This window comes from Pogoniulus pusillus, chromosome 31 (genome assembly GCF_015220805.1).
Source record: "Pogoniulus pusillus isolate bPogPus1 chromosome 31, bPogPus1.pri, whole genome shotgun sequence".
Taxonomy (NCBI): domain Eukaryota; kingdom Metazoa; phylum Chordata; class Aves; order Piciformes; family Lybiidae; genus Pogoniulus; species Pogoniulus pusillus.
The window spans coordinates 15,635,262-15,658,445 of NC_087294.1; the positions used below are offsets into that span (position 1 = coordinate 15,635,262).

Genomic DNA, 23,184 nt, shown 5'->3' on the forward strand with positions numbered 1-23,184 from the left:
TTCATTAGCTGCTATATTTACTCTCCTCCCCACTGAACCCAGAGCCCCATAAAAAAGCAGCTGTCCTTTCCAGACTGAGTGCTGCAAAGCCTCCCCTGCATCTCTCAGGCTGCTCCTAGGAAGTGCAAAGGCATTTTTAGCAGAAATGAGAGAGGAAGGCTGCACACTCACCACTGGAGGAATGAGCAGAGCCAGCCCCGTCCCTTCCTCCACAGTGCAGGATTTACTTAGGATGCCCTCCTGGTAGCCTGCAGACTCCCTGTCTGTGCTCCAGCTGCAGAGCTGCCCTCTGTCTTAGTTCCTTTCTTCTACCCTCCAGGGATGACAGCCCAGAGCTGGATGCAATATTCCAGGTGAGGCCTGAGCAGGGCAGCCTCACCAGCACACCGGCAGCGTTAGAGCAGGAGCCTGCTCGTGTGGTGAGCAAGGGCACAGTGCCCACCTGCAGACCAGTGCCAAGTGGCTGCCTCAGGGGCCAGTGCTGGCACCAGTGCTGGCACCAGTGCTGTTGGGCAGCTGTGTCAGTGACATGGACAGAGGAACCAGTGCCCCCTCAGCAAGGGTGCAGATGGCACCAGCTGTGTGGCACAGTCGACTTGCTGGAGGGCAGGGATCCATCCAGGCCATGACATTCAACCAGGCCAAGTGTAAGGTCCTGCAGCTGGGTGTGCAGTCCAGGCAGAGCTGCAGGCTGGGTGGGGGCTGGCTGGGAGCAGCCCTGAGGAGCAGTGCTGTTCTCTGTTGTGCCAGGGAGAAGCAGCGCCGGAGCTGTCGTCTCTAGGGAGGCAGTTGCAGCTTTGCAGGTTCCTTTGCTCCTGCTGCAGCTGAGGCAGAGGTACCTGCTGTCAGGCCTCTGCTTTCCTTTACAGTCCTGTAGGAGGCAAAAGAAGCACAGCTGCTTTTCTGGTGCTGAAGAAAACTCCCTTGGTCGAGCTGGATGGGTTTGGAGGTCTCCTCCAGCCTGGCTGATTCTGTGGTTCTGTGACTCCCCTGACTCCCTGCTCAGCCAGCCACCAGAGGGGTGCCACAGCTTGTCGTGGGACACAGGCAGCATCTTCTGCCATATGGACTTGTTTCCTGCCTTGCTGAAATAAGAACCTGGCTTCTTTTCTGGTTCTCGCAGCTGATGCAGAGATTGGGCTGCTTCTCCCTTGCTTGGCTGACAAAGTCACTTGCTTCTGGTGCTGTGTTTCCTCTGTCTGCCGTCAGCTCCACAGGACAGATTTGTCTGCCCTGGATTTGCAGATTGCCTTTCTTTACAATGAGTTGTTGAATTGCCTCCAGGCATACTTCTGTGGCTCTGAAAGCAGCCACCCACCCTGCTCTCCCTGTGCTGCTGTTTGGGTGCAGCAGCTTCTGCCCTCTGGAACTGCCTTCTTTTACCAGGTGGGGCCTCAGCAGGGCAGAGCAGAGGGGCAGGAGAACCTCCCTGGATCTGCTGGACACACTCTGCTGAATGCCCCCCAGGACCCCATTGGCCTCTTGGCCACAGGGCACATTGCTGTGCCGTGGATGTCCTCCCCCAGCACTGCCAGGTGCCTCTCCCCAGAGCTGCTCTCCAGCAGTCACCTCCCAGCCTGTCCTGCTGCAGTTTATTATCCCTGCCCAGGTGCAGGACTCTGCACTTGTCCTTGTTGATCCTCATTAGGTTGCTCTCTGCCCAGCCCTCAGCCTGTCCCAGGCCCTCTGGATGGCCTCACAGCCTGCAGGTGTCTGAGCCAAGCCTCCCAGCTCATCACTGCCATCAGCGAACAATACCTAGATGGTTTATGTGCTTCACACTGAACTTTGGGCAAGCTGCAACTTAATAGGTGGCTTAGTTCCAGTTGCTTTGTTCTCAGACACCTTCATGTGTTGCAGGTGGGTTTGAAATGTGTCTCTCCCATCTGTTACTCCTTTGTTGCTGTTGGCTGTGTCAGCTGCAGGGATGAGCTGATCTGCTCTTCATACCCACTGGTAGTAAATATGAGGAGAGACAGTCAGAAATTATCCTTTTCAATGTCTTTTCTATTCAGTTGGTTAGGTAGCAGAGGAGCCTGGCAGTCCAGGGAAACATTTATGTTGCAACTAATCTTCTCCAGGGAGTGAAGAAATGTATTTCATGCATGGCAAAATACAGCAAGCAGTCAAATGAAACCAATGTGCCCGCTGCAGTGGTACCTCAGCACTGGGTACCAGAGGAGCCAGCTGCTGCCTTGGGTGGGGAGACCTGCTTACAGCTTGGGATCTCATCTACTGATGTGGTCATTGCTGTTCTGGTGTCTCTTTTCCTCCCTTGCCGTGCAAAGTTCTCATCTTAAAGTCCATGCAAATTATGGCCTTGGCTTAACTATTCTCAGTATTTAACCTCTTTGCTGTGTCCCTTAGGACTGTCCCAGGCAGGTGAGATCCTAACATCCAGCCTGAACCTGCCCTGGCACAGCTTGAGGCTGTGTCCTCTTGTTCTGTCCCTGGCTGCTTGGCAGCAGAGCCCAACCCCACCTGGCTACAGTCTCCCTCCAGGTAGCTGTAGAGAGCAATGAGCTCTGCCCTGAGCCTCCTCTGCTGCAGGACACCTTCCTCTAGACCAGTTTGCTCATCCAACCCAGCCTTGAACACCTCCCTGGAGAGGCCATCCACAACCTCCCTGAGCAACCTGTTTCAGTGTGTCAGCTGCAGAGGGCAATGAGCTCTGCCCTGAGCCTCCTCTGCTCCAGGCTGCACACCCCTAGCTCCCTCAGCCTCTCCTTACAGGGCTCTTAGATGTGTTCAGACTTGCTTAGTTTTCTCACCCCATCCAGCAGCCATGGAGCTCCTGAAGATTCCTGGGGCACAGGATCCAAACTAAATGCTGTTCTGCTGCATTGCCCTCTGCTCTGAGCACTCACTCAATGTTTTATGCCTTAATTCAGTTCCTTCTGCCTGCTGATGCTTGCTGCATTCTTTGCTCACAGTATCAAGCAGAGTGGTGCTGGAGGAGCAGCTCTGTCCCTCCAGACTGGTGGGTACTGGTGACCTGAATCTGCACCGAGGTGACACTGAAAGGTGTTGGAGAGAGTCAGAGGAGCTGTTCTGTGCCAAATGTTTCTGCCTTGGGTGCTTTCCGTGGGGTGGCAGAAGCAGGTTGCATTTTCACAAGGCTGTTGTGCAACCTGCTCCTCTTTCTCCCCTTCTTTTCCCTTTTCTCTCCCTGCCCCCCTGTGCTGGCATCTGTACATCTTTCTTTTCCTTCCTGTCCTTGTGATCAGCAGAGTTCTCGATTGAATATCTGAAGCAATCTCCTTGGTAGATGAGAATCTAGACACATGGTTGTGCTTCCAGGCAGCTAATTTTAACTTCCTACGTTGACATCCTGCAGGTTCTAAGGAAGGGCAAAAAAACTCCAAAACCCAGGCAGAAATCCTGTAGCTCTCTTGTGCTTGATAGATCATCTCTGCTGTGAGTGGCTGCCAGACAGGCCACTCTGCTGGGAGCCTGCCCTGCCTTCAGCCACAGCAGGACATGAATCATAGAATCATGGGGAGAGAGCTCCAAGCTCATGCAGCCCAACCTAGCACCCAGCCCTGCCCAACCAACCAGACCATGGCACTAAGTGCCCCAGCCAGGCTTGGCTTCAACACCTCCAGCCATGGCGACTCCAGCATCTCCCTGGGCAGCCCATTCCGGAAGGCCACTGGCATCCTGGCTGGGATCAGAAATGCTGTGGCCAGCAGCAGCAGGGAGGGGATTGTGCCCTTGGGCTCTACTCTGCTGAGGCCACACCTTGAGTGTTGTGTGCAGTTTTGGGCACCTCAATGCAAGAGAGCTGTGGAGGTGCTGGAGCCAGTGCAGAGGAAGGCAAGGAGGCTGTGAAGGGCCTGGAGAGAGAGTCTGCTGAGGAGAGAGTGAGGGAGCTGGGGCTGGGCAGTGTGGAACAGAGGAGGCTGAGGGCAGAGCTCATTGCTGCCTGCAGCTACCTGAAGGGACACTGTGCAGAGGCTGCTGCTGGGCTCTGCTCACAGGGAACTGGAGACAGAACAAGGGGGAATGGCCTCAAGCTGAGCCTGGGGAGGGTTAGATTGGACATTAGGAGGAAGTTTTTCCTGGAGAGAGTGGTCAGGGAATGGAATGAGCTGCCCAGGGAGGTGGTGGAGTCCCCCAGCCTGGCTGTGTTTCAGGGTGGTTTGGATGTGGTGCTTGGGGCTGTGGCTGAAGGTGAATCCTGCAGAGCAGGGTTCTGGGCTGGAGCTGGTGCTCCTGAGGGGCTGTGCCAGCCTGGGTGTCTGAGTGACTCTCTGAGAAGATGATTTTAAGACATTATTTCAGTTAGTAAAATGAAACAGCTTTATTTCACCTGCAGTGTTGAGGCTGATCATTGGGTTTGCTTCCTTTTACAGGTGGCCTTTTTGAAGCTGTGAAGAACACAGACAGCTCTGTTGAGAGCCCCTCTCAGATTTGCTGCTCCACAGAGATTCACAGCTAAGTTCCTAAGGCTGACCTCTGGAGGAGGATGCATGGCAGCAGGAACCAGAACGGGGGCTGCTGCGTTGCTCTTCATACCTGCATGTGTTTGCAAACCAAAGACACTGAACTGTGGCTCCCAGGAGGTTCCTAAGTGTCATTCCAGCAGTGATTTCCCTGTCACTCCAGCCAGCCAAAAAGAAACTGCCCATGTCTCTTGGTGCTACCTTTACCAGGCCTGTGTGTACTTAGCAACATGCCCGACTGGTAGCAAAAGGAAGTTAACTTTAAACTGAGGTTGGCATCCATTAAGTCAGTTTCAGGTAACAGATACTAACTTAAGCTCTTTACTGCCTTTGTTCTGGTGAAGGCAGACCCCACCTGCAGTTCTGGGTGCAGGTCTGCAGCCCCCAGCACAAGCAGCACATGGAAGTGTTGGAGCCAGTGCAGAGGAGGCCCCCAAGATTCTGAGAGGGCTGCAGCAGCTCTGCTCTGAGCACAGGCTGAGAGAGTTGGGGCTCTGCAGCCTGGAGAGGAGAAGGCTTCCAGGAGACCTTGGAGTGGCCTTGCAGGATCTGAAGGGGGCTGCAGGAGGTCTGGGGAGGGACTATTGACAAGGTCTTGTCATGGCAGGATGAGGAGGAATGGGTTTGAAGTGGCAGAGGGGAGATTGGAAGTGGCTGTTAGGAAGAAGTTGTTTGCAGTGAGGGTGGTGAGAGACTGGCACAGGTTGCCCAGGGAGGTTGTGGAGGTGTTCAGCACCAGGCTGGATGAGGCCTGGAGTGACCTGTTCTAGTGGGAAGTGTCCCTGCCTATGGCACAGGAACTGGCTGAGCTTTGAGGTCCCTTCCAACCCAGACCATGCTATGATTCCATCATTTGCTACCCTCTGCATTGGTGGCATGTTTTAGCCTAGTCCAAGTCCCATGTTTGGCTGTGTCCATCACAGAGAGCTGGTGTGGTTCTGAAGCAGCAGGCAGCATCTCCCTGCAGATGGAGAAGTGTGCACCAAGACAGGAGCTGGCCTAGAAGCTGTGTTCTTGGAAGTTGTTTGGTTGTTGTTATAATTTGCCCTCTCTCCCCAGCATTGATCTGTTGCAGTCTTTTTTTTCACTGCAGAAATGTCTCAATTTTGGCTGTGCTGAGCACGGTGGAAGTCTTAAAGCAATGACAATAGATCAGCAGTGGCATTAAGAGGTCCCCAGCTCACATTAACTGAGATAGATGAGCATCCTTCCTCAGTGTGCAGTTTCCAAACAGGGCATGGCAACAAGAAGGTATTTAAAATGTCAGCTTTAATTGCAGAGTGCTCTGGGGTTGGTGTGGTGCAGAAAGGTGCCTGGCAGAGCAGAGCAGTGCTGCTCTCTCCATTAGCAACAACAAACAGCACCCTGCTCTGGTGGCCACTAATGGGTCACAGGGTGATTGCCTCAGTGCAGGCCTTGTGACTTCAGTGGAGCAACTGTGGCCATGCCACTGGCATGCCAAACTGCAGCTGGCAGAGGGAAACTGGCATGCCAAACTGCAGCTGGCAGAATGAAGCTGGCACACCAAGCTGCAGCTGGCAGAGGGAAACTGGCATGGCAAACCAAGTCCCAAGCTGGTTCTTTTCATTCCAGAATTAAGGTAGCTTTCTAGTTTAGTTTAAATCCCTACTAGAGTGGTTTAGGCTAAACTAAATCACAGCATCACAGAAAGTGAGGGGCTGGAAGGGAGCTCCAAAGCTCATCCAGTCCAACCCCCCTGCCACAGCAGCAGCACCCAGAGCAGATCACACAGAACACATCCAGGCAGCTCTGGAATAGCTCCAGAGAAGGAGACTCCACAGCCCCCCTGGGCAGCCTCTTCCAGTGCTCTGTCACCCTCACAGGGAATAAATTCCTCCTCATGTTTAAATGGAACTTCCTCTGCCTCAGCTTGCACCCAGTGCCCCTTGTGCTGGCACTGGCATCACCCAGCAGAGCCTGGCTCCAGCCTCCTGCCACTCACCTGCACATCTTTAGAACCATTGCTGAGGTCCCCTCTCAGTCTCCTCCTTTCCAGCCTGGATGTTTCTGCAATTCTGTGGTTCCCACTTGCAGAGCATCTCAGGGGCCTGGAGCTAGCAGCTGTAGGGGTGCAGGAAGGATTCCTGTCTCAGGTTCTACTCCAGGATCCTTTGGTTCTCTGCAAATCAAGAAAGGCAGCCAGGTGGAGTCACCCAGGCCGGATGTGCTTAAGGGTGGTTTGGATGTGGTGCTTAGGGATATGGTTTAAGGTGAATCTTACAGAGTAAGGTTATCATAGAATCATAGAATGGTTTAAGTTGGAAGGGACCACAAAGCTCAGCCAGTTCCAACCCCCCTGTGCCATAGGCAGGGACACCTCCCACTACAGCAGGTTGCTCTGGAATATCTCCAGAGAGGGAGACTCCACAGCCCCCCTGGGCAGCCTGTTCAGTGCTCTGTCACCCTGATGCAGCAGCTCTGCTCCCAACCTCTATGTAAACTTGGTCCAAAGGTTCTGTCTGTGCCTAGAGGAAGCCTGGCAGTAGCAATCCACTTGCAAGGTTAGTGTAGGCTGCATGCTCAGATTTCTAGACTTGCCCTATAGCAGGCTTTGATTCATGTGGACCTAGTAAGAGAAAGGCAGGGGAAGTCCATTGTGTGGGCTTTGAGAGGAGGGGGAGGGAGGGGACGATTTACAGCTTGTGCTGTGTGGCTGGAAGAGGGCTTGGGAAGTTGCTGCGATGAACATCCTCAGAACACTGCAAAGCAAAATGGGAATGCACTAAATTAAGGCTGACTTTTCAGTCAGTGGCTGTGGAGAGGAAGGGGCAAGCTGCTGGTTGAGTTGATTCACAGCCATCACTGAGCTGATATTTCGTGGCTGAGGTGCACAAACACAGCCTGACTGTTGCAGCCTCTTATCTCACCAGTACAAAGGGCAGTGTCTGTTCTGATCCAGCAGGCACAGCCCTGGTAAGCTCTCCGTGGAGGTAAGCAAACAGGGCAGGACTGAGCCCAGCAGAAGACCAGAAGCATGATGCAGCTGAGGGCTCTGTCAGCTACTTAGAGGGGAAAGGAATCAATAATGTGCCAGAAGGAATTTCTTTCCTGTCCCACAAAGTGTTGTGGGGCTCAGTTCTGGATTGCTAGAGGTGTATGGAGAAACATCCTGGTGGAGTGAGGACTTTGGGTTAGAGTCATAGAATGGCTTGGGTTGGAAAGGACCTCAAGGATCAGCCAGTTCCAACCCCCCTGTGCCATAGGCAGGGACACCTTCCACTAGAACAGGTCACTCCAGGCCTCATCCAGCCTGGTCCTGAACACCTCCAGGGAGATTGTGGAGCACAGAAGCACAAAATGTGATCTTGTGTCTCACCACCCTCACTGCAAACAACTTCTTCCTAACAGTCACTTTGAATCTCTCCTGTCACTTCAAACCCATTCCTCCTCCTCCTGTCATGACAAGACCTTGTCAATAGTCCCTCCCCAGCCCTCCTGGAGCCCCCTTCAGATCCTGCAAGGCCACTCCAAGCTCTCCTGGAAGCCTTCTCCTCTGCAGGCTGCACAGCCCCAACTCTCTCAGCCTGTGCTCAGAGCAGAGCTGCTGCAGCCCTCTCAGCATCTTGGTGGCCTCCTCTGCACTGGCTCCCACACTTCCATGTCCTGCTTGTGCTGGGGGCTGCAGACCTGCACCCAGGACTGCAGGTGGGGTCTGGGGGGAGCAGAGTGGATTGGTGCCATGGTGTGCAGATGAGAACATCCACCTTAGCCTGCTGGGCTTTCTGACGAGCAGCTGAGCTCAGAGGAGCCTCTCACTGTCTGGCCACGCTGACTCACTGTAGGTATTTCCAATTACCTGTGGGTTTGCTGGGGTAGGTGTAACAATCTGCACCTCCCTCCCCTTCTGGGTTGGACAGTTTCCCAGCCAGGGGCAGCATTTACACCAGAGTGTGTCAGCTTTCACCACAGGCAGGCTGCTTTTGTTCAAGGGGAAAGCTTGTGGCGATTTGTTGTTAGAGTTACCAGAAGCTTGGTAAGGAATAAACTCCTCACATGGGCTGTCTGCTTTGTTCTGTATCATTGCACCTTTGAAAGTGGAGTTTTCTCCCCTGCTCAAGCACATTCCACTGTTTGTGTTAATCGATTTTGTTTGGGCCTCATCTGAAAACATCTTTGAAGGAGATGGAACTCAGAACCTGCAAGGTTCCATCTCTTAAAGCCAGTCTCCTGTACAGCTGCTGCTCTTCCACCTGGGTCTTCCTCATATCTTAGAATCAAGCAGGTTGGAAGAGAGCTCCAGGCTCACCCAGCCCAACCTAGCACCCAGCCCTGGCCAATCAACCAGACCATGGCACTAAGTGCCCCAGCCAGGCTTGGCTTCAACACCTCCAGCCACAGCCACTCCACCACCTCCCTGGGCAGCCCATTCCAGTGCCAATCACTCTCTCTGACAACAACTTCCTAACAACATCCAGCCTGAACCTGCCCTGGCACAGCTTGAGGCTGTGTCCCCTTGTTCTGGTGCTGGGTGCCTGGCAGCAGTGCCCAACCCCACCTGGCTACAGCCTCCCTGCAGGCAGCTGCAGGCAGCAATGAGCTCTGCCTTGAGCCTCCTCTGCTGCAGGCTGCACACCCCCAGCTCCCTCAGCCTCTCCTCACAGGGCTGTGCTCCAGGCCTCTCCCCAGCCTTGCTGCCCTTCTCTCAACACCTTCCAGCACCTCAACATCTCTCTTGAATTGGGGAGCTCAGAACTGGACACAGCACTCAAGCTGCTCCCTTCCTATCCTGATCCATTCTCAATTTGGTTATTTTGGTGGGGGAATTTTCTGCCCTGCTGTCTTTGCTGGAATCCTGACCCAGAGCCTCTCTCTTCTCATAGGAATCTTCTGATTTCTGTGCTAAGTGAATTCCTGCCTGATTTGCATCCATCTGTGGCTTTGCCAACATCACTCTTTAATGTCAGTAGCTTGTTTTCCTCCTAGGTTCTAAACCTTGTTCTGTACTTAGGGAACAATCTTGTCCCCTTGTAGCTCACTTTATTAATAGATCCTTTCCCAGAATAGCTCTTTCCCAGAGGTCTTTCCCTTCTGCCATATTCCACATCTGTTCTGCTTTGAGTTGATCTCCCCTGTGCAGGAGTGAACAAACTATGCTCAAGGTGTGCATGGTAGCAGAGGGACAGAAATGCTTCCTCAGCTCTTCTGGGAACACCTCACACCCCCAGCTCCTTTAGCCTCTCCACTCAGGGCTGTGCTCCAGAGGAGGGCAAGGAAGCTGTGAAGGGCCTGGAGAGTAAATCTGCTGAGCAGAGAGTGAGGGAGCTGGGGCTGGGCAGTGTGGAACAGAGGAGGCTGAGGGCAGAGCTCATTGCTGGCTGCAGCTACCTGAAGGGACACTGTGCAGAGGCTGCTGCTGGGCTCTGCTCACAGGGAACTGGAGCCAGAACAAGGGGGAATGGCCTCAATCTGAGCCTGGGGAGGGTTAGATTGGACTTTAGGGAAAGGTTTTTCCTGGAGAGAGTGGTGAGGGAGTGGAATGAGCTGCCCAGGGAGGTGGTGGAGTCCCCCAGCCTGGCTGTGTTTCAGGGTGGTTTGGATGTGGTGCTTGGGGCTGTGGTTGAAGGTGAATGTTGTGGAGCAGGATTCTGGGCTGGAGTTGGTGCTCCTGAGGGGCTGTGCCAGCCTGCACATGTCTGTGACTCTGTCATTCTGGTTTTGCCATGGTCCAGAGCTTCCATGTGAGGTCCCTTCCCAGCTGGAGAGACCATTGGGCAAGCTTCTCTTAGGTAAAGCACAGCATCTTTGTGCTTGGGAGCTTGCACCTGGGAACACATAGCCCAGCAGTTCAGGGAGTTAGGAACTGGATGTGATCCTTTAATCAAAGATGATGCAGGAGTGCACAGAGGACATGTGGAAATTGACATTTCATAGGATCACAGAATCAGTCAGGGCTGGAAGGGACCACAAGGAGCAGCCAGTTCCAACCCCCTGCCATGCCCAGGGACGCCTCACACTAGAGCAGGCTGCCCACAGCCTCAGCCAGCCCGGCCTGAAACACCTCCAGGGATCAGGCTTCCACCACCTCCCTGGGCAACCCCTTCCAAGCTCTCACCACCCTCATGCTGAACAACTTCTTCCTAACATCCAGGCTGAATCTCCCCATTTCCAGCTTTGTTCCATTCCCCCTAGTCCTGTCACTCCCTGACACCCTAAAAAGTCCCTCTCCAGCTTCCTTCTAGCCCCCTTCAGATCCTGCAAGGCCACAAGAAGGTCACCTGGGAGCCTTCTCCTCTGCAGACTGCACAGCCCCTACTGCCTCAGCCTCTCCTCACAGCAGAGCAGCTCCAGCCCTCTGCTCCTCCTCACTTCAGACTCTCTTCCTTGGAGGTCATTTGTGCCATAAGCTAAGCGTGGCTGAAAGGGTTTGGTGATGTCCTTGGGAAGGGACTTGAGCATTTGGAGGAAAGCATGAAGGAATTCTGAGCTTGCCCTGTGTTTAGAGGAGCTTCCTACCCAGCTACAAGGTCTGGGCTGGCTCCTCCACGTGGTAATCTGGTTTCAGGGAGAGCTGGAGGTGGAAGGTCACAGAGGAGCAGCCTTCAGCCCGCGATGCTTGGCTGATAATAAAGCACAGCTCTGACCTCTTTTCCTCCTAATGAAATGATGTTGCCCACAGCACATTGCAGAGCTCTGGTAATTTCATTGTGCTGTAATTGACAAAGGGAATCACAGGCAAGCAGCAAGGCACTGGGCTGCTTTCTGAGGCAAGGGAGAGCCATCTTCAGCAGCCTCCCAGGCAGCTCTCCTGCCCTCCCTGCTTTTGTTTCCCAGAGCTGCAGTGCCGCGGAGCTCTCTGCCTCCTACAGAAGGCAATTTTGTTAAACCTATTCCCCAAAGCCCTGATGAAGTTACAACTGTTTGGCACAGGCTTGGAGACAAAGATGCTGCTGTGAAGAATGAGCCTTGTCAACAGAAAACTGATTTGTGGTGGCAAAATGTGGCCAGAGTTGTGTTATCTGTTTGTCTCCTGCTGCCAGGTGTAGCTGCTGTCCCGAGGGGAGCTTCCGTGCCAGGAGCAGCTATGGGCTGTCAGCTCCTCCTCACTGCCAGATTCCATCAGGGCACAGAGGGTTTTCATGTCTCAGCACTGAGGCTTTGGAAGAGTGTTCCTGGGCATCCTCAGGCTTCGTGCCTGGCACGCTGGGATTTGGGCACCCAGGTACTGAGAGGCCACAAAAGGTCACCTGGGAGCCTTCTCTCCAGACTGCACAGCCCCAACTGCCTCAGTCTCTGCTGACAGCAGAGCAGCTCCAGCCCTCTGCTCATCCTCGTGGCCTTGCTCTGGGCACCTTCCAGCACCTCCACAGCCCTCTGGTCTCCTTCACAGTTGTGCTACCACAGCATGGCTCAGGGAGATCAGAAAGGTTTGACTGAAAACCATTCTGGAGAGTAGATCTGCTGAGGAGAGAGTGAGGGAGCTGGGGCTGGGCAGTGTGGAACAGAGGAGGCTGAGGGCAGAGCTCATTGCTGGCTGCAGCTGCCTGAAGGGACACTGTGGAGAGGCTGCTGCTGGGCTCTGCTCACAGGGAACTGGAGCCAGAACAAGGGGGAATGGCCTCAAGCTGAGCCTGGGGAGGGTTAGATTGGACATTAGGGAAAGGTTTTTCCTGGAGAGAGTGGTGAGGGAGTGGAATGAGCTGCCCAGGGAGGTGGTGGAGTCCCCCAGCCTGGCTGTGTTTCAGAGTGGTTTGGATGTGGTGCTTGGGGCTGTGGCTGAAGGTGAACCTTGCAGAGCAGGGTTCTGGGCTGGAGGTGGTGCTCCTGAGGGGCTGTGCCAGCCTGCATGTCTGAGTGATTCTGTGTCTGTACCTGTCTGTAGCTATGTGGCCTGCACTTACAGAGCAGGAGAAAAGCAGAGTCTGGACTTGTAGGATGTTATGAGGAGAAACACAATAAAGGCTCCAAGCTTTGGAGCAAGCTGTGAGTTACTTAGATAAAACCTGAATCTGCTTTGGACTGCAAAAGGATCACAGCTCACAGGCTCACAGATGTCAGGGGCTGGAAGGGACCCAAAGAGCTCATCCAGTCCAAGCCCTCTGCCAGAGCAGGACCACACAATCCAGCTCAGGGCACACAGGAGCACATCCAGACAGGCCTGGAAAGGCTCCACACAAGGAGACTCCACAGCCTCTCTGGGCAGCCTGTGCCAGGGCTCTGGGACCCTTCCAGGTAAGAAGTTCCCCCTGAGCTGGAACCTGCTGTGCTGCAGCTTCCATCCATTGCTGCTTGTCCTGTGTCAGGGAGCAGTGAGCAGAGGCTGTCCCCCCCTCCTGACCCCCAGCCCTCAGATAGTTACAGACATTGATTCAATCCCCTCTCAGTCTTCTCTTCTCCAGACTAAGCAGCCCCAGGGCCCTCAGCCTCTCCTCACCAGGCACTGCTCCAGTCCCCTCAGCATCCTCATAGCCCTCTGCTGGACCCTCTCCAGCAGATCCCTGTTCCTCTGAAACTGGGGAGCCCAAACTGAAGGCAGGACTCATAAGCATATGTTCTTGGGGCCTTCATCTGAAACAGGTCCCCTGACCATGCTCATAGCCCTGTGCTGGACCCTCTCCAGCAGGGAGCTGTGTCTGGTTCCCAAGGAATCATTGCGTGGGGTTTGGGCATGTGTGTGGGAGCTGCTGCTGCCCCTGCCTGCCAGGAAATCACATCACTGCCTGCTCTTCACTGCTAATGCATTTACTCTGCCTGTGATTTATGTGGGCAGGAACCAGAGCTGAAGCAGTTACACAGGGGAGAGGATGGGTTCCTCCTATGCCAGAATTGTTCAGAGCTAAATCTTCAGAGCCTTAACCCACAGGACAGCCTTTCTAAGCAGGATGCCTTAAACCTGTTTGTACTTATTTATTAGTTTCACTGCTCTGTTATTTCCAGGCTGCTTAACAGCAGCTGATACCTTCCTGTCAGTTCCAGGATCCCAGGGTGCTTGCTGCAGTTCCACTTGTGCTATGAGCAGCACAGTGCCTGGGCCCCTACAGCAAATGCAGACTGCAGAGCTGGGGCAGACAACCAGCCTAGGAAAGGCTGCTCCTTGTGAGGCTGCAGCAGCTTCTCTGCTCCCACAGAGCTGGCATTGGAGCCCACAGTCTGCTCGAGGAATCATGGAATCAACAGGCTGGAGGAGAGCTCCAGGCTCAGCCAGCCCAACCTAGCACCCAGCCCTGCCCAACCAACCAGACCATGGCACTAAGTGCCCCAGCCAGGCTTGGCTTCAGCACCTCCAACCACGGCCACTCCACCACCTCCCTGGGCAGCCCATTCCAGTGCCAATCACTCTCTCTGCCAACAACTTCCTCCTAACATCCAGCCTAGACCTCCCCTGGCACAGCTTGAGACTGTGTCCCTTTGTTCTGTTGCTGGCTGCCTGGCAGCAGAGCCCAACCCCACCTGGCTACAGCCTCCCTGCAGGCAGCTGCAGACAGCAATGAGCTCTGCCCTGAGCCTCCTCTGCTGCAGGCTGCACACCCCCAGCTCCCTCAGCCTCTCCTCACAGGGCTTGTTTGCTTCTAACCCACAAGTTCAAGGGGTCATGCATTACCTGTGGTGCTTGGAGAGCTGATTTGAATTTCCTGCCTTGGCTGAAGAAGCAAGGATTGGCCTTAAAGATGTGGGCAGCAGGTCCAGGGAGGTGATTCTCCTCTGCTCCACTCTGGTGAGACCCTACCTGCAGCACTGTGTCCAGTGCTGGAGCTTCTATTACAGGAAGCATAAGGAGGTGCTGGAAGGGGTCCTGAGAAGGGCCACGAGGATGAGCAGAAGGCTGCTCAGAGCCTTCTCTTCTCCAGACTGAACAAACCCAACTCTCTCAGCCTGTCCTCACAGAGAGCAGCTCCAGCCCTCTGCTCCTCCTCGTGGCCCTTCTCTGGACACCCTCCAGCACCTCCAGATGTCTCCTGTAATAGTGGCTCCAGAACTGGGCACAGTGCTGCAGGTGGGGTCGGGGGTCAGAAGCACCTCCCTGGCCCTGCTGCCCACACTTCTTTCAAGGCAGCCTGAAACACTTGCAAAATGCTTCTGACAAACTTTAGGGCTTGTAAAAGTGAGGGAGAAAATGGCACAAGAGCCTTCATTAAAGAAAAAAAAGAGTAATAATTTCCTCCTAAGGTGAGGAGATTTCAATTAGAAAAGTGGGCAGTGTCAGAGGGACAGCACTGAAAGCTGGAGCATAGCTGAGCCCCCAGCTGACAAAGAGCTTCTAATTTAGGGCCAAATGAAGCTCTCATTTGTGCTGCATGTATCCCCAGGAGCTCTCTGTGCTTCATCAGGGCACTTGAGTCTTACCCCTATGTAGCTGAGACCATAAATGAGCCCTTAAGAAGCATTTTGCTTCTGAGAATTCTTTTCACAGCCTTATCATTAAGTTCTTTCCTGAATAATGAACAAGCAGAGGAAGAAGGGGGGAGATTGGCAGGCATGAACCTGCAGCTCTAAAACAATGAGGTGTGCTGACACTTGAGGGTTCTGAGCTTCCTACACCCTTTAAGCAAGTCCTTACTGCCCACCCCCAGCGTTTAAACCCAGCAAACTCTGGGGGTTTAGGGCCTCCTGGTGCTCAAGGGAGGGCACCTGACAGCAGCCCCTAACGTTGGGTGACTCAACACAAGGGAGGCTTTTCAGAGCTGCCTTTCAACCGCTTCTGGCCAAGTGAAAGTAGGGCAGGTCCCTGCAGCTGGGCACTGGGTGCAGCGCCTGAGGGTGCCCTTCAAACACTGCAGCCTGTGTGGGCACCTCTCTCGTGGCTGGCATGACAAATGATGCCATGCTGGATGACTAAATTAATGCATCTCATTAGTGTCTTGCACTTTCTGACTCTCCTGTCACTCTTTGGTCCCATGGATCACCTTCCCCAGCAGATCAACATCCAGTGACTTCCCCTCTGCTTTCTCTGCAGGGCTGCAGTGCCACAGAATCACATCAAGCCTCCCCTGGCACCGCTTGGGGCTGTGTCCCCTTAGTCTGTCCCTGGCTGCCTGGCAGCAGAGCCCAACCCCACCTGGCTACTGCCTCCTTCCAGGTAGTTGTAGACAGCAATGAGCTCTGCCTTGAGCCTCCTTTTCACCAGGCTAAATTCCATCACTCTCCATCTGAGAGTCTGCTTGAGAGGTATATTTAGTCTGTGCCACAGGGCAGCAGCTCCTGCTTCTCCACAGCTTTTATTTCACCATTCCACAAGTGGAGGATCCCTGGAGATCACAGAGTCACAGCCACAGCCAGGCTGGCACAGCCCCTCAGGAGCACCAAGTCCAGCCCAGAACCCTGCTCTGCAGGATTCACCTTCAGCCACAGCCCCAAGCACCACATCCAAACCACCCTGAAACACAGCCAGGCTGGGGGACTCCACCACCTCCCTGGGCAGCTCTTTCCACTCCCTCACCACTCTCTCCATCAAAAACCTTTCCCTAATGTCCAATCTAACCCTCCCCATTTGCAGCTTGAGGCCATTCCCCCTTGTTCTGGCTCCAGTTCCCTGTGAGCAGAGCCCAGCAGCAGCCTCTGCACAGTGTCCCTTCAGGTAGCTGCAGGCAGCAATGAGCTCTGCCCTCAGCCTCCTCTGTTCCACACTGCCCAGCCCCAGCTCCCTCACTCTCTCCTCAGCAGATTCACTCTCCAGGCCCTTCACAGCTTCCTTGCCCTCCTCTGGACCTGCTCCAGCACCTCCACAGCTCTCCTGTATTGCAGCACCCAAAACTGAATACAGCACTCGAGCTGTGGCCTCACCAAAGAGGTGAGGGGAAGGGCGCAGGCATGTCAGGGTGGAATGCTGCCAGGGTCAAGCCTTGGGGTGGCAAAACCTCCAGCATCTTGTGCAAAGGTGCCTCTGGGCACAGGGCACTGCAATCTGCTAGCCTGGAGCCGCAGGACCTGTCCTGCCCTCGGGGCACTGTACGCAGAAGGTGTCAGCAAAGGGCCTGGGAACCAAAGCTGCCTCAGGTTGGCTTGTTTCATCTACCACTAACCTGTCAGATCGTGGCTTGTCCCGAAAGCATCCTTCAGGAGTCCATCTCATTATCCAGGGGTGATCCAACACAGCTCTCCCCTGCCCTGTTCCTGCAGCTAATAGAGCTGCCAGCTCTGCTGTCATTTGCCTGTCAGCCTGCCCTGAAACCCTTACACAGAACAAGTCACCCGAGAGCAGGCTCCTGAAATCAAACTGACCCTTGCTCAAGGAGACATGCAGAGAGACTGTGCTTCTCCCTCCTGTGCACTGCAGCTGGCTGCCATCTCACAGACCCTTGCTCAAGGAGACATGCAGAGAGACTTTGCCTCTCCCTGCTGTGCACTGCAGCTGGCTGCCATCCCACAGAGAGTTACTGTGGCTGCAAGTGGGGATATTTTTCAGGCAAATAACCTGGTTTAGGTGCCAAAGGCTGTTCTGTTACTTTTTTGTGTGCTGTTTTCATGACCTGTTTGGGAGAAAGGTTTTCCTCTCTGTCTCCTTCAGTTGCCTTAAGCCCAGCATTGCCGTCTCCACCAGCAGATAATGACTGTGCTCACTTGTTGCCTTGATATTGGTGCCAGAGGTGCTTAGGAATGTTCTAGCTGGTGATAAATACAAACTCCAGTGCCTGGAGAGATCTCCACATTAAAAGAGCCACTGCAGCAGGGCAGGAGAGGTTCATCAGCTAAAGCAGCACTCAGGCAGGAAGGTGCTTGTTGGCTGGTGAAGAGCAGGGGCTGGCAGCTGGTCTGGACAAGTGACACTTGGTCTCCAGAGAAGTGTCACACTTAACCCCGCTGGAGGAGTGTGCAGAGCAGCTGCTGACCAAGCCACAGGCAAGGAACTCCCAGACTGCGAGGAAGGAAGCTTCAGAGAAGGAGGAAGCTTCAGGCAGAGAGGAAGGAAGCTTCAGGCAGAGAGGAAGGAAGCTTCAGGCAGAGAGGAAGGAAGCTTCAGGCAGAGAGGAAGGAAGCTTCAGGCAGAGAGGAAGGACGTTTCAGGCAGAGAGGAAGGAAGCTTCAGGCAGAGAGGAAGGACGTTTCAGGCCGGGAAGGACGTTTCAGGCAGAGAGGAAGGACGTTTCAGGCCGGGAAGGACGTTTCGAGGGCCAGAGCGGAATGTGCCCGGTGGCCGGAGGAGGAGAAGGGCTGCAGGCAGCGTGCGGGGGGCAGGTGTGCCCCCGGAGCGCAGGCGGCGGGCGGCAGGCGGCGGGCGGCAGGCAGCCTGCCCCGGCACAAGGGCAGGGCAGCGCCAGCGAGCCCCGGCAAGCTGGGCAGAGAGCAGCGCTGGTGCTTCCTCTGGGAAGCAGACTGTGGCTTCTTGCTTCTGCCTTAACCCTCCCTTGGGTGCCCTGCCCTGGAGGCTGTCAATAAGTGCCCTGCTTGGGTTTCGCTTTCACCCAGCTGGGGTTTGAGTGCTTGGTTAAAACAAAACAGCTCTTGCTGGAGGCTGCTGCAGCACTAACCAGGGAGGTGTCTCCTGGGGATGAGGAAGGGAAGGCAGAGAATGATTTCAGCTGGAAAAGACCTTTAAGATCACTGAGCCCAGCCATTATCTATCTGCCTAGCCCGGCGCTGAGCCGTGTCCCTCAGCACCACATCTCGCTGTCTTTTAAACACCTCCAGGGATGGTGATTCAGCCACCTCCGTGGGGAGCCTCTGCCAGCGGCTGAGAGCCCTTTCAGTGGAGAAGTTTCTTTTAATACCCAGCCCAAGCCTTCCCCGGTGCGTCTGGAGGCCATTCCCTCGCATCCTATTCCTTGTTACCAGGGAGAAGAGGCCAGCAGCTGCCTCGCTACCGCCTCCTTCCAGGCGGCTGCAGACAGTGAGAAGGTCTCCCTGGAGCCTCCTTTTCTCCAGACTAAGCAGTGCCAGTTCCCGCAGCCACTCCTCGTCAAGGCTTCTCCTGACCCTTCGACAGCTTTGCTGTGCCCTGCTCCAGACCCCCTCAGCCCCTCAATGCCTCCCCTGCACCGGGAGCCCAGGTGGTGCCTCCCCACAGCGAGGGGCACTGCCAAGGCTGGCAGCAGGCTGCTGCTGAGCGCAGCTGCGGCTCTGCCGCCCCTCTGCTCTTGAGCCCTGCTGTGCCTTTCAGAATCACAGAGTTAGGCAGGTCGGGAAAGACCTCTGAGATCACTGAGGCCAACCTATCCCCTAACACCTCCTCATTGACTAACCCATGGCACCGAGTGCCTCATGCAGCCTCCTCTTCAACACTTCCAGCCACAGCCACTCCACCACCTCCCTGGGCAGCCCATTCCAATGCCAATCACTCTCTCTGCCAACAACTTCCTCCTAACACCCAGCCTGAGCCTGCCCTGGCACAGCTTGAGGCTGTGTCCCCTCCTTCTGCCGAGGCAAGGGAGGTGCCAGGTCTCCAACCAAGGAGTTATTACTTCCAGTGCCCACTATGGAAGTGTCAAACCTGTCCCTCCCTCAGGCAGCCTGGCTGGGGGTGTGAGATCCTCTCTCAGCAGCCCGTCCTGGGCCGTAGCAGGGAGGTTTGCAATGGCAGTGAGGCACTACTGCTCTGTGCAAAAGGCTGTGGGTTTTGGGCTTGTGAATGTAATCTGTTTTCAGAGTTTTGCCTTGTGGGTGTTTTTCCCCACTGGTGTGCATCAGCTTCTCCATCCCCATCTCTCTTCTGGCTGCATGGCTGAGCAGGAGGCAGGAGGTGAAGCCAGCCAAGCCCTCCTGCAGTGCTGGGCTGAGAGAGTGGAGGTGGACAGCCCTTTGGTTTCATCCTTCCTTGGCTCTTCCCAACCCCTTCAGTAGGAAACGACATCTCTGCAGATGGGAGCAGAGAGGAGAAATAATGATCCTGCTTTTCCCAAGACAGACTGGACCAGGTGACCCCTGGGGTCCCTTCCAACCTGTGCTCAAGGAGTCTGTGTGACCACCAGGCAGAGAAGTGAGAAGCCAAGCAAGCAGTGCAGCTTACCCCGAGGTGTGTCTGCAGCCTTTACCAAAGTGGCTGTCAGCATTGCTGGGGATCTCCAGAGTGAAAAATAAAGAGGCTAGAGAAAGGGTAGACATTTTCTCCAGAGATTTGTTACTGCCAGTGGAAACTTGCTGCTGCCCAGCCCCATTAGTGCTGCTGGAGGCTGTGCACCTGAGAACCACAGTCTGCTGCACGGCTTAGAGGCTCACTGAGTGATTCAAGGCACCCACTGGCTGATGTCCATGGTCATGGCTTATTAGGCAGGCAACGACTAAATGATTTCAGAGTCCATGACATGACAGGCATCTGTAGCAGCCTGCAGCAGAGGAGGCTCAGGGCAGAGCTCATTGCTCTCTGCAGCTGCCTGAAGGGAGACTGTAGCCAGGTGGGGTTGGGCTCTGCTGCCAGGCAGCCAGGGACAGAACAAGGGGAGACAGCCTCAAGCTGTGCCAGGGCAGGTTCAGGCTGGACATATAGGAAGAAATTCTTAATGGAAGAGTGATTGGCACTGAAATGAGCTGCCCAGGGAGGTGGTGGGGTCCCCACCCCTGGAGGTGTTTCAGAGGAGGCTGCATGAGGCACTTGGTGCCAGGGGTTAGTTAATCAGAAGGGTTAGGTGATAGGTTGGGCTCAGTGATCCTAGAGGTCTCTTCCAGCTGGGCTGATTGTGTGAGGATGTCAGAATTCAGCCCTACCTCTGTTTGGTGTCTTAGAAATCCTCCCAGGGCATTCAGTTTGTCACTTTTTCTGACTGGGGAAAGCCTGTATGTTTATATTCTGAAGTTTCATGCAGAGCCATATGTGACAGATCCTTGAAGGAGCATCTTCTTGCTGCTGGCCATCAAGACCAAACATTCATGTGCAGAAGGGCAATGGACAATGCTACCAAGTAATTTTACTCCAAAGGTGGAGACAGAGCCCACTGAGAGTTTAGTCCTCTTGGTTTCCAGACATCTTGTTTCTCATCCATACTGGACTTGCTCCAAATAAAGTTTATCCCAAGCTAGAGGAGGGCAGATTTAGATTCAGTGTTAGGAAGAAGTTCTTCAGTATGAGCCTGGCAGGGGTTGCCCAGGGAGGTGGTGGAAGCCTCATCCCTGGAGGTGTTTCAGGCCAGGCTGGATGAGGCTGTGGGCAGCCTGCTTTAGAGTGAGGTGTCCCTGGCATGGCAGGGGGGTTGGAACTGGCTGCTCCTTGTGGTCCCTTCCAAGCCTGGCAGTTCTGTGATCCTGTGATCCTGTGACCTGGCAGCACCCAGAGATTCCACTTCTTCTCCCGACTGCAGCTGCCTATGCTCCATCAAGGCATGGTCCTGGTCTGTTATTAAATCAATGCTTATTCCATTTCCTCGTTGTTTGTTCTGTTTGTTTTAAAGTTTTGCAGTTGAGACAATCATACTTCATTAGTGCTGGCATCAAGAGGAAATTGCCTGATCTAAAGTGATCAGTAATTGAAGCAGTATAAACTCTCCTGCTTCAGGAAATTTATCCTGGGTGAGAGCAGGGAACTTGGCTTGTAACAGCTGGATGCTGGCTTTAGGGAACCAAGCAGGTTGGAAGAGAGCTCCAAGCTCATCCAGCCCAACCTAGCACCCAGCCCTGCCCAACCAACCAGACCATGGCACTAAGTGCCCCAGCCAGGCTTGGCTTCAACACCTCCAGGGACAGCCACTCCACCACCTCCCTGGGCAGCCCATTCCAATGCCAATCACTCTTGCTGGGAACTTCTTCCTAACCTCCAGCCTAGACCTCCTCTGGCACAGCTTGAGGCTGTGTCCTCTTCTTCTGTCCCTGGTTGCCTGGCAGCAGAGCCCAACCCCACCTGGCTACAGCCTCCCTGCAGGCAGCTGCAGGCAGCAATGAGCTGTGCCCTGAGCCTCCTCTGCTGCAGGCTGCACACCCTCAGCTCCCACAGAATTTCCTTTTGAGGCAACTTGCTCTGGCTGCTGTTTGGAAACAAGGCAGATGCCAGTTCTCATGCAGCATAAGGCAGACTGTGTTCCCTTCCAAAAAGAGTTCAGCCTCCAAAATCAACACTGGGCAAGGAAAGTGAGGGACTCCCTGGTTCTGCTCTTGCTTCACTGCCACTTAGCCTATCTGGAGCCAAGCGAGAGTGGCACAGTAGGTTTCATTCATATCAGATAGCAGCTGCTGCTGCCTGCGTGCTCAGTTCCAAGTGCAGTGCTAGAAATACAGAGTCTGGAGCATAATAGAGTCAAGTTCTGTTTATTTTTGGTAAGGTGACTCCAAATCATATTAGGAGCTGGGGAAACATCATCAGCTCCTAAGGCGGTGCAGCAGCGATAGCTTTATCGGCTCTCATTCACCACTTTCAAGAACAGAGGTTAATAAACAGGAGACAGAATATTTATTCTAATGTGGGCCCCTGGGGTTCCTAGTCCTCTGTAATGAGAAATGAGGTAATTACCAGCTCTGTCACCTTTTGTCTCTCCAACACACTTGAAGCTGTTTGATATGAGGCTCGTATTGTTCAGTGGGAAAGGCAGAGTTAGGAATCACTGTAAAGCATCCCAATGTCACTCTAGTAATGGCAGGAGAGTGAAGCCTGAACATCAAAGCATGCACTGGAAGGTGATCTGAACATTTCTCTTGCATCAAGGCTGAGATGAGACACCAGGACAAAAAAAAAGCACAATCTATACATCTCCATCTCTTGTCCTGCTCTGTCCTCCTGCTATGTCATCACCTCAATCATTACAGACTCCTCAACACATCACATCAGGGACGTTTGGGGCTTGAAATGGAAAACACAGTGAAGGAGCTGGGCTGTGGTGGATTTTGGAGGGATGGAGTTCTAAATTTGCATCACCTGCTTCATATCCAGAACGTTGACAGTGACAGGAGGTCAGCTAGGATGAAGGAATGGTAAATCACAAAGGCAGGAGTAAGTCACAGAGGTAACAGTAAATCACAGAGGTAAAGCTTCTCTGCAGTGGAGACAGGCTGAGAGGCTTGGAGTTGTTCAGTCTGGAGAGGAGGAGGCTCCCAGGAGACCTTCTTGTGGCCTTCCACTAGCTGAAGGGGGCTGCAAGAAAGCTGGGGAGGGACTTTTTAGGGTGTCAGGGAGTGATGGGACTGGAAGGGGAATGGATCCAAGCTGGAGGAGAGCAGATTGAGATTGGACATTAGGAAGAAGTTGTTCAGCATGAGGGTGGTGAGAGCCTGGAGCAGGTTGCCCAGGGAGGTGATCCCATTTTATGCTTCTGTGCTCCATAACCTCCCTGGAGGTGTTCAGGACCAGGCTGGATGAGTCCTTGAGCAACCAGTTCTAGTGGGAGGTGTCCCTGCCCGTGGCACAGGGGAGTTGGAACTGGCTAATCCTTGAGGTCCCTTCCAACCTAAGCCATTCTGTGGTAAGTTCCCAGCAGCCATTCTCTGCTTCTCCATGTGAGCCCTGACTTGTCTTCAAAAGGCCACCAGCAATGGCCAGTGGAGTGGTGCTCAGGCTGCAGCTGCAGCACAGGCTCCAGGCTTTGTCACTGCAGCACACTGAGGGCTTTGCACCGTCCTGTTTGCTCTTCAGCAGTCATCCTTTGGGGCGAAAGTGCTTATTGACCTGAGCAAAACACAGTTGTGTCTCCCTCCAGCTCTGGGTTTTGTTAGAAGCATCTCTCTGCTGCACAGCCTTTCCCCAGTAGCCCTCGTGTTTGTTAGACATTTCCCTGGCAACAGGGCAGTGTGGAAATGAGCATCTGGGCTCAGCCTTCCTGCTGCACTTCTAACATGCAGTACTCATTTTTACATCAGCCACCACCCTCCAGTGATGCTTGCAGGAGAGGTGAGATCTCTCTTCAGCACCACGAGTGCCAGTGGTGGGGCT

The 23,184-nt window shown here is 54.2% G+C and overlaps 1 protein-coding gene across 2 annotated transcripts in view; it reads left to right on the forward strand.

The window, feature by feature from the left end:
- UBE3D (ubiquitin protein ligase E3D) overlaps positions 1 to 23,184 on the forward strand; it is an 88,876-nt gene that overhangs the window by 48,178 nt on the left and 17,514 nt on the right. The window contains exon 7 of one of the 2 annotated variants that reach the window (XM_064169270.1): positions 4,356 to 4,844. The exons of the other annotated variant lie outside the window; for it this stretch is intronic. Within the exon in view, the coding sequence (XP_064025340.1) occupies positions 4,356 to 4,376 (21 nt within the window). The 3' untranslated portion in view covers positions 4,377 to 4,844. Of the gene's footprint in view, positions 1 to 4,355; positions 4,845 to 23,184 lie in introns of those variants that run through there. 2 annotated transcript variants of the gene reach the window in all.